General features: G+C 38.9%; 1 protein-coding gene across 1 annotated transcript; it reads left to right on the forward strand.

The window, feature by feature from the left end:
- Positions 1–4,741, forward strand: LOC118823549 (cathepsin L1-like). Its single transcript, XM_036593241.1, has 9 exons — positions 1–67; positions 624–741; positions 1,233–1,375; positions 1,505–1,699; positions 2,110–2,301; positions 2,691–2,853; positions 3,417–3,525; positions 3,644–3,745; positions 4,616–4,741. Exons 2-8 carry the CDS (start codon positions 642–644, stop codon positions 3,741–3,743), a joined length of 1,002 nt encoding a protein of 333 aa, XP_036449134.1. The 5' UTR covers positions 1–67; positions 624–641; the 3' UTR covers positions 3,744–3,745; positions 4,616–4,741.
- The last annotated feature ends 6,861 nt before the right edge of the window (positions 4,742–11,602 follow it).

Consider the following 11,602-nt stretch of genomic DNA (forward strand, 5'->3'; position numbering starts at 1 on the left):
GACATATATAGCTAGCTAACTCATCATACTTACAGAGAGCTTCAAGGCTGCAGGAGATCACTCGCAGGTAAGCGCAGAGCTGTGAATTCAACAGAAAAAAAATACAGAGTTAAAGTTAGTTCAGCAGGAACAGAAGGTTGAAGCAGGTTTCGAGGCTGCTGAGTTACTTTGGTTCACTCTTGGCATTAATTCACCTCCACTGTGTTCAGGCTGGAGTGAAGCGTGTGAAATTCTTTGCTTCAAAAATAACTGACAAATGAATTAATTAATGTTTATATAAAACTAATTCTAACAGTGTACTAGTAGTAAGTTGAGATTACTGGATGTGAGAAGAAAATGTCTTTAACCACACGGCCAGTCATTTTGACTTAATGTAACTAGGTTATTACATATTATTATTATTATTAGTATTATTATACCATTTACACTTACTATGTGCATTTACTATGTTAAAAAAGGACTTTCAGTAAATACTTCAGGAAACATCCTGAAATATTAATAATGGAATAATGCTGGTGTGAATGCTGGATTTACTGTTATTTACTGTGAACTATAAATGCAATTAACTTAAATTGAATTCATGTCGTTTTGTTTATTCTGTTCACCCCTTCTAACCACCACAGAGACTTACTCTGTTCAGAATGGGGGTTTTGCTTGTTCTCACCGCCCTTGTGGTGGTGGCCGGTGCTGCCAATGTCTCTCTGGAGGATCTGGAGTTCCATGACTGGAAAGTAAAGTTTGGTGAGAAATCTTTATATATTATTTCCCACATTTGGCTGCATGAATCTGAAAGAATTATATTTTAAAATCTAGTTTATTTGTGCATTGGATGTTTAAGGAAACTTTCATTAGATAAAAGTTATATTAGACTATTATATGGTAACAGTGTTGATGTTAGTCTAAGACATGTGTAGGTGGTCTTTATGGTGTATTGTGCTCAGCTGTGGGATAGTTAGAGTGGGAGACAGTGTCTTCCGTGAAGTTGTGTGGCAGTTGGTGACCTTCTGCTCTGTTCTTGCTGTGATTCAGCAGTGCTGGGTGGGGCATTTCTCACTGCCTATTGAAGTGCCTTTCTGCCATCTTCAAAAAAAAAGAGCATTTGCCCGCATGCGTAATGTTTCGTGTGTCTCATTATACGCCAACATCACAGTATTGCGCCATCTAAACTTATACTCATTTCCCCAGTGCATTAAGGCCATTGGCACCCCTGCATAAAAAATGTTTCCTCTCAGGTAAGAGTTATGGTTCAGTGGAAGAAGAGTCTCAGCGTAAGATGATCTGGCTGGACAATCGTAAGCTGGTGCTGGAGCACAACATGCTGGCTGACCAGGGCATCAAAAGCTACAGACTCGGCATGAACCACTTTGCAGACATGGTGAGATCTCACTTAGACATTTCATTACACAATTCACTGAATCTTTCCTGCAACTCTTTATTTTGTGCTGTTCAGTAACTGTATTTGACCTCTGGGAAGCCACAATCCTCTCACCATCTTCTCGAACAGGACAATCAGGAGTACCAGCAGATGCTGAACGGCTGCCTGGGATCCTTCAATGAGTCCGAGATCGAGAGTGCGACTATGTTTCTCCAACCAGTAGAGGGCGCTGCTCTGCCCCGAGCTGTGAATTGGAGGAAAAGGGGCTATGTGACCAGGGTTAAGGACCAAAGTCATTGTGGCTCCTGTTGGGCCTTCAGTGCGGTGAGTTACAGCAGGACAGGCAGAGAGGGAGAACCAGATGGAGGGATAATTTGAGTGGTATGGGCAAAACTTTGTGGTATAATTGAAATTTCCGACCGTTTCAGTATACATTAATATATATATATATATATATATATATATATATATATATATTTCAAAACCAATTTAGGTGCTTAAATAAACAGATATAATAAATAATAATTACATATTAATTATGGAAACATAAGATTACGATATGAGTAATATTTTCATGTCATCAGCTTATGGATGACCACGGGTTAAAAATAGGAGTAGGGGTGCTGTGGAAGAGGGGAACTTTAAAGAGAGAATAATTTAAGGAAGAAAGCATAGCCTTAGCATTTCTATTTTTTTACCTGTTTGACCTGTTTTCTGTCATGCCCCTCTCTCAGGCGGGGGCGCTCGAGGGTCAGATGTACAAGAAGACAAAGAAGCTGGTAAGCTTAAGCGAACAACAGCTGGTGGACTGCTCCCGGAGTTTTGGAAACCATGGCTGTCGAGGTGGTTGGCCGTACAAGGCCTTCAAGTACATCAAGTCCAGTGGAGGCCTGGAGAAAATGAGCACTTATCCATATCAGGCCAAGGTGAGGCTACAGTAGCTAATAATGCCAATAGTTTAATTAACACGAATGCACCAATTTGTCCTTACACCAAATATATTTAATCAGCTAAGACATTTGTCTTTTCTGAAGTTTGCTTCTTTAGTTTTACACTGGAGCTGCAATGCTATTGAAGCTAAGAAGAAATGAAAACCAACGTCGATGCATGTTTGTCCAGTTTTATAACAGTATGGCAAACAGATGTGTGAAGATTTGGGCATGCAGTTTTCACAGTGTTATTTGTTGGGTTCTTAGTTGTTAGCCTTATAGCTCCAGTTTCCTACATTTTGGGGGGGGGGTTGTGTAAAGATTTTTGAAAGTATCCCTTTAAACTTTGAGCTAGAAGGGTCCTGACTGTTTCTGTCCCTCTGCAGGAAGGTGAATGCAGGTTTAATAACGCAAGAGCCTGGGCTAAATGCTCCAACTACAAATGGGTGAAACCCACAGAAAATGCTCTGCAGTCCGCAGTGGCCAAAATCGGACCCATTTCTGTTCTCATAAATGCCTCCCGGCACAGCTTCCAGCTCTATGAGTCAGGTAAGACCTGCTGTACGCTTTAACATCTGGCATCTTTGTTGAGGCTTACATGAATGAAAAAACAATCACAAGCCAATCACAAACATCTCTAAGCATTCCTTCCTCATCAGTCGAAGGAGAAACTCAGTCAGAGTGATTACAGTAAGAAGTGGTGGAGAGGTGTCAGTGAGGCGCATAATGCCTGATTCACGCTGTCCTGATCACCTGGAGCTGTTTATTTTTCATTTCATTTGTATTGTTTCATTAAAGTTGCTCAAAAGTTGCAACATTGCTCTGACTAATTAGTATTAGCTTATATGAAGGGACAGCTTTCGGTCGCTAAGACCTCCTTCTTATTAAACATAAAAATCTGCTGCTTTAGCATCGAGAGGTCTAACAGATTTCCATGAATTTATGTAAACAGCGTTTTCAGATTGCTGTGAGTTGAGTTTTCTATGATGCCTCCTGCTTGTTCAGGGTGTCTGGGTTTGCTGTTGTCTTGCATTATTATTTGATTCACCAGATACTTTAGTGATTAATTGTTGAACATCCTAACTAACAGCTGGTAACCTGAATGATTACAGGTGTGTATGATGAGCCGAACTGCAGCAGCTCTAAGCTGAGTCACGCCGTCCTGCTTGTTGGTTACGGCACTGAAGGTAACACACAGGACTACTGGCTGGTCAAGAACAGGTAAATAAACGAGCTAACAAAACACTTACAAAGACAATTCCTGATCACTTTATTGACAGGAAAGGGTAATATGCTTTGCTCAGAACACAAAAGTGAATATCCAACATTTATTTTGCAGCTGGGGTGTTAACTGGGGTGATAAAGGCTACATCAAGATGTCCAGGAACAAGAATAACCAGTGTGGTATTGCCAAACATGCTGTCTACCCTGAGGTTTAAAGGTATAACATCATTAAAATTGTGTCAGTCCTCATCTACATAGATCTACACTGTTGGGTTCATTTTCAGCTGCCTGTTTCAGACACCAGTGAAGATGTTTATAAACCAGATGTAGGGTGAACATTTTTTATGACCATTGAAAATGGTATCTTTTCAAGTAAAATTATATTAAATACAGTTGAAAACTAATATTTCTCCTGTTGAGATTGTTGTAAGCTTAATTTAAGATTACTAACCTCATTGATAGAGAATATTTAGTTGTCTTGAGTCATTTTATTAAGAAATTCTCGCTATGATGGTAGTATATTCTAATGACTTCACAATCACGCTGCCACCAATTTGGCCAACAACTTCAAGTAATTCAGCTGTGTGGCAGCTTCTAATGAGATAAAGCTATGACTGATCCAGCAAAGGCAGTAAAACATATTTAACACTTTTTAATTTTTAAAGCACATTAATCAGCGTATTTGACTGTACTGACTTGATTTCATTTGATTTGTGGTTGTAGTGATGACAAACGAAAGCTATTATCTAAACGGCTGAGATTTCCCACTGCATTATTATTTTCACGTTCCAAACATCATACTAATACGCTAAATAGTATGCAAAAATAGTGCACACCATTAGAAGCACTCATTAGTGTAGTAGGTGAAGTACAGAAGTCATTTATGCTTATGTTTTATGAAATAAATAAATAAATAAATAAATAGATAGTCTAGAGCAGGTGTGTGTGATCCCAGTTGAAGCTGAACTCTGCAAAGTTACAACTACATCAGTGCATATGAAGTATCTCTAACTGTAATACAAGATGCAGTAGTTCATGTGGGTTAATTCTATTGTATGTTTTTTATGTTTCTTTTTTTTTTGTATAGACTGAAGAGAACCAGAACCTGAAAACCCCACAGAGGTTTTATTAAATGATTCAGAGGAGAAAAAAAACAAAAAAAAAAAACGTTACGTCTGAATTTATTTTCCTTTTTTAGTTCATTTGAAGTGGATTTGGCATTAAATAAATCATTATTCTTTCTTAAATATACAAATTCATTTGTGTGATTTCTCAAACTATAATAAACTCTCAGCATTCACAAAGCATATGACTGTGATTCATTCTACACCTCATGCCAGCACACACACACACACACACACACACACACATACACACATTAAGACAAAAGAAATAACTTACTAAAACTTCACTTAGAATAGCTGACAGCTACTGCAGTAGCTAACATATTTGCCTTCCAAATTACATGCTAGTTGTTTTGCCTCCTTTCTGCTTTTTCTGTGTGTAGCTCTTTATTCTCTTCCTCAGACTGAAGGTTTTTCTACAGTGAAAGGCTCTGATTGCTGATGGTGCCACTGCGAGCTGCAGGAGGACAGCAGTGTAGAAATGGCTGCACAAAAATAGTTCTGTTCATGTTTTTTTTTTTCTCTATATAAAATTTCACAAGTTATAATTTTCGAGTCTCTGCCTGTTACATTTGTTGAACTGGTAGAACGGCATAGAGGAGGACAGTGAGACTTTATTCTGAGTGACCTTTTTAGATAAAATAAACACTCAACAGACTCTCTGTAACATCAACAACACATCAATGATGTAGCCGCACTGTTAGGAAAAGGATTAGGGTCAGGGTGAGGGTTAGGATTAGGTTTTGGGTTGTGATTAAGGTTAGGGTTAAGATTAGGGCCAGGGTGAGGGATAGGATTAGGTTTTGGGTTGTGGTTAGAAGCTGCACAGTTTCTTCATTGCACATTAGGTAATTAGGTGCACATCAGGTAATAAAAACAGTCAATAAAGTCCTGGAAATAAAGCTCTTAGACAATGAGCTCATAAATCCCCAACATCATAATAATAATATACAATTATTTACTGTACTGTAAGTAAACTGTTCTTTGATACAGTGAGCTTTACCAGTTTATGAGAAGGTGGCGCCCTCTATTGGTAATTAATTACATTGCTTCCATGTTACCTTCTACAAGTGGATCAGCAGTCATGTAGTTGAATCTGCTGCACTATGTTGATGGACATGAGCTCCATTATCAGCTATTGATGACCACCTGTACCTGAATCAGGTCAGTAGAGATAAATACAGTAAATAGAGCAGGTGTGGAGCTGGGAAACACTAACATACAATAAATAGACATCCAGAGGCAGATTTACTAAACAGGGCACTAATTACTGACAGACACTTTGCACTGGTGGGCGTGGCCAGTTTAGTGAATTATCTCTTTTATGCAAATGAACACTTCGTATTTAACATAAAAGCAGCACAATATGGCCAACTATTTGACTCACATGCTGTGTGAAAGCCTCTTTCCACCATGTAGGAGGAAAAAAAAGTTGTATCCTTCCTTCTCTCATTCTGCTGTCTTGAAAGTAATTACTAAAATTAGATTATTTTAGCATAGTAAACCATTATTTTAAGACAATTAGACAATACTTTAAAATAATACTCCAGACATTCAATAAAATTAGCATTTTTATTTCTTTTCTGTGCTGGATGATGTTTCTAGATGATTTTGAAGTTGTGGTGAGCATGAGCTCTCAGCTCTGTGCAGTTCATCATGATTTGGTTAAATAATAAATACAGTGCAGACATTAAGGAGAATTAATTAGGTTTGTTTTTTTATATAAAATGACACTGATTAAGATATAAAGTGTAAATGATTGCAGAGAGGTGTCAGTACAGGTTTTTCCTTAAGTGAGTCTTCAGACGACAAAGACACTGAGTGACTGTGCAGTGCAGAGTCCCTCCACTGAGGGGGGCTAAAGAACACTGAAGTAGTGAGCCCTGGCCTTACAGGCATGTTTTGATTTTAAGGAAGGACGTGTTGAGTCTGGATGATGTAAGCTGGAGTGCAAGTGTGTAGTGCTGGGCGCAGAGCTAGAGATGAGCTAAGCTCTTCTCCTGTTTAATGATCTATAAGCACTTAATAAACATATTTGTCTTTCTCTGTTTCTACAACCTGATTCATCACATATATACACATAAAGCTAATGACATAGCAAAAAGTTCTCACGTGCCCTCCATCACCAAGCATAAAATCATAGAACATAAAGTGACGTTCTGTTTATATGCTTATAACTAGCAAGGTAAACATTTCACCCCTTAAACAGCCTAGGGCGCAAATTTTTATTACATACTTCTATAACCTAAGAATAGCTCAGCCAGTTTGCACTGTAGTTACTAAATCATAAGCCTTACAATGTAATAAGCCTAGGATTTTAAGGGGTTAAACACACAGACAGACAAACAGACTCAGTAAGATAGGAAGCTCAAGCAGTTGCAAGAGATTATGATCCCTGCTCTACAGTGTTGATACTGGCCACATCTCAGTAAAGTGACTGTTGTTATAGATAATCTTTAGCAGCTGTAATTGGGCACCGACCCATTGTTGCTTCCCAGGCCTCTAGGCAGCGCTAGGGTGCTTGTTAAAACTGACCCAAAATGTGTCCAAACATAAACATCTGAAACATGGTGTAAGAATAATCTCATCTAACAAATATTAGATTAACTCGAGTCGTATCTGTTGTTATATACTCGACTCAACAGATAAATATATATAATCATGACCACTAGTTTCACATCATTCACTGTCCTCATCCACCTGAATGAGCCTGTTTTATCTCTGACTCAGAATACACTCAGAAAAAAAGGATGGCACGCAATCTGATAAGCTGGCTAATGTGCATTTTATTTTATGCATTATAATCTGATTTATGAGCTTCTAGTCTGAAATTTAGCTGTCAGCATTCAGCTAACACTGTTGTGACTGTGGTAAATGTAGAGATACAAGACAAGCAAAGCAGCAAAAATAAGCATTTGTGTTTTTTATTTTAAAAAAACATTTTATTTCTGAACTTTATATTGTTCAGTAAGTTAAAGTATTTTTCATCGTTCAGGGAGAACTTCGGTCTGTATTGCTGGTTCCACAGTGTTTTCCCCCACATGCGCTGAAAAAGTGAGCTGCTTTCAGTCGCTGAGCACAGTTTTTTTTGCTGTAACAGCTCCTCTTCCTTGGCTACTCAGCCAGCACCTCTCTGTTTCTGTCACGTTACTCTCTGAGGACAAAAAAAATCCCTAAGTGTAGAATCAGACTGTTACATTATTTACATATCACTGTTGTCAAAAGAAAATCTCGTATCTCCATTTTTGACGTTTTTCAGCTTTTGACATAATTTGAAAATTCCTGTTACACTTTACATTGTTTGTAAATTTCATGATGATGGGCCAAAAGAAACAGCCCAAAAAAATCTGGTTCCATTGACTTACATTAAAAGTAAAGTAGGTTTTTTCCTTCTCCTGTAAAGTTACCATTTTGGAGATACAAGGTTTTCTTCCAACAGCAGCGACATAAAAAGCACTACTAAACAGTGAACAGCAGGTATTTTCTGGACTCTCGTTTTGAAGAGCCAGCATGTTTACACAGCTAACTAACATTAGCTTCACCTAATGAGTTACAAATGCAGCCTATTAGGTCGCATTAGACAAGCGAAATGCTAAAATTTAACCACAGGAACCATTTCTAGCAATCTACAAACACAAATATGATAAATACTTTACATAAATACAGCAATCAATGAACAGTGATGACAGAAGTCAAGAAATAACTTACATTTGTAGCTCCTCAGTTGGCAGAAATGGCTGCTTCATCTGCCATGTTTATCAAACTGAAGCGAGGGAAATCTCGGCCGGTGAGCAGTATTGTGGGATTGCAAGGATGCATGCAATAATGAATTCAAATTTGGTCAAAATAAGGCACCTTAGCAGGCAGCTGCCATATGCTGCCTTCTGAAAGGGACAGCCCTCACAAATGCACACAAACGCTGCCTTAAAATGCTGCCTATTTAAACAGCTGAATCCCTATCAGAACACACCATACATTTTTGTTTGGCCTGCTTCATGTTTAGAACAGTCAGCGTCACCACCGAACGAGCCACATTCTTCTGCCGCTTCTCTCATTGTATGTATATATGTGTGTTCTTGGGTTGCCAGCTATTCAAGATTAGGATCAATATGTTTTGATAAGAAAATAGGTTTGCATTGTATAAACCTTTTTCAGCAGCTGCAGTTCATTCCGAAAGTCCACACAAAAATGCACCCTATGACTGTGTCATTTCAGGTTCAAACCAGCCGGATTTGTCGGGAAACTGCCTGCATCCTCGAAATCCCTACTTTTAAATGCAGTTTCACAGCAGTTTTCAGACGGTTCTGTGGAGTTTCACTACCACATGTCTAGCTGCATGCTAGGATGCCCCTTAGTTTTGGGAGGGCCAATGACCCAGTGCCCAAAACCCACCCCCTACCACCCCCGCTCATACTTGGTACCTATGACAGCATATGATTAGGCTACACTTTTAAAATGATATGAACTGTTAGGATGTGAAAGTATGGTTTCCTGTGAGTAGTGATGCTCTCTCTCTCTCTCTCTCTCTCTCTCTATCTCTCTCTCTCTCCATGTAAGAATATGAAAATATATAGTTTTCTCATTCTTTCTCCTGCCCAAATACAAATGTTCATGACTGATTGCACTGCTCAGTCCAGTGACTAATCACTTGGCGTTTTACTGCCTAGTAAAGCTGTATTAGGGCAGTCGTCTCACTGCAACTCTCGGTTCATGGTCACATGACTACACCCTCAACGCCTACTGCAAATGAACTGCAGTTAACAGACCTTACTTATGTATTCAGTCATTCTCGAAGGACACCAGAAACTTGCTGTTATAATCTATATTTAATATCAAAGTCCAACAGAAATTCTAACTTCCCCAGTTTTCCCCTCTGCCCCTAAATGTAAACAGCCAAGACATGTAGTTTGCCTCTTTAGTCTTAGCACTAGAGCTAATGTGGCTAAGAAGTAATGGAAGCTTATACCCCACTGGTTAGCAAGTTGCTAAATGCATGCCTAAATCATGACAAAACTTGCAGTGGTCAGTGTGGTTTTCCTTCAAAGTCAGGTCATGTTTTGTCCTGAAAATGCTCAGCATGACCTGTTCACACAACAGCACTAATAAAAGAGAGAGAGAGAGAGAGAGAGAGAGAGAGGCCTTGAACACATTTGCATCTGGTGGTTTTGTGGCTCCTTTGTGTTAAACTGTGGTGCATATATTTAACCCAATACCGGTTTGATGCAGTTTTCAGGAAAGGGTGGGTTTAGGTTAGGCCTGGTGTGCTCTACTTTTGTACATTTGAGAAACTGAACCAGGCCTGATGTCAGCAGGATTTAAAAATAGTGGAAATAAACTTGTGCTGTTACTCTTTGCTGCACATGCATATAAAAGGCAACATCGATTAACGTAGTAAGGATCAAATGCGTCTCTCAGTATCGGCTGCATTGTAGGGACGCGCTGTGTGCTGTGTGCTCTGGGTACTGGGGGAGCAGCTCAGTCCTAAAAAGGGGCGGAGTTAACCCGGCAATCAATCTTTTAATCACTGTTAATTCACCGTTAAAGCATCAATGTTAACTTCTTTCAATTAAACTTTCTAATCAAATGTTGGCACTTAACCAATTTTGCACCCTGAATTAATACTGAAACAAAACTAAAAGTCCAACAAACATTAATCAGAACATCAAATTCATCATTTTTCAGTCTTTTTAAAATCCTGTTACTGCAGTAAAACATTGAAGCCATGCTGCTTTATCCATTAGTATTAGCTTCAGATAAAATCTAACAAGAAAAAGCTTACAATCTTTTACTAGTACAAAGTTAGTCAATCTAAAGCTGTCAGTACTTCATAAACATCTCCTTTCTGAGTGGGTGCTCTGAAAAACAAAAGTAAGAAATCAAGCTGTGTTTTAACCCTCTAACAGGCCACAGGCCAGACAGTGGGCCCAAAGTTTTATTACAAACTTCTATAACCTAATAATAGCTCAGCCAGTTTGCACTGAAGTCTTAGACTGTAGTTGCTGAATAATAAGCCTGAGTTTGTAATAAGCCTGAGATTTTGAGGGCTTAACTTATTTTTTACTTAGAAAATCAACAAATACTTTGAATTTGAACCAGGGGTGCAGAAACTTTTCCATATTCCATATGTTTGTCTGACCGGTTTCAGTTAATGTTTAATAAACCAAGACAGAAGATGAATGACAGTAAAATAGGAACACTTGAATATTTCAATTTTATTTGTTAATTAAATAGTTATTATGAGCCAACAGTCACTACAGCTAACATGCAATGCCAATGCCAGCTATTCAGTGAACGTCTTTGTGACTTTATGATGTGCTAAAGGGGGCATTTGCCTCATGTTTCAGGGGCTCTTCCCTTCCAAGTTACTCTGTAAACTGCAAGCTCAGATCTCAAATTAGGTAGTAAAAAAGATGCAGGATTGAACAGGCACTGCTAGGTACACCACTCAAACATATCCGGCCAAGAGCGGCTTTGTGGTAAGAAACTGACTGATGAAGGGCTAGGCGGCTAATACAAATTGTACATCAACAGATGAGCTGTGTGTCGGTGGGGGGATGAGGTGGGGTTGTGATAACATGGCCAAGAAGTGTGAGTCTCTCACTTGTTATTAATGTATTCAGTGTTTGTCTGTATTTTTGTATTGTTTGGCGTTTAATGTCTCTTCTCTTTCTTTGCTCACTTAAGAAGCCACTACATTAATAATTTTGAAGTAGAGAACCAACACTTAGCATTTCTTTGTCTCTGTTTTCCTCAGGCGGGCGCTAGAGGGTCAGATGTTCTGGAAAACGAGGAAGCTGGTGTCCCTGAGCAAGCAACAGCTGGTGGACTGCTCCTGGTTTTTTGGAAACCATGGCTGTGAGGGTGGTTGGATGGCCCAGGCCTTCGAGTATGTTATACACAGCAGAGGCCTGCAGTCAGTATGAAAGTAAGAAATCAAGCTGCATTTTAAC

This window comes from Colossoma macropomum, unplaced genomic scaffold, assembly GCF_904425465.1.
Source record: "Colossoma macropomum unplaced genomic scaffold, Colossoma_macropomum, whole genome shotgun sequence".
NCBI classification, from domain to species: Eukaryota; Metazoa; Chordata; class Actinopteri; order Characiformes; family Serrasalmidae; genus Colossoma; species Colossoma macropomum.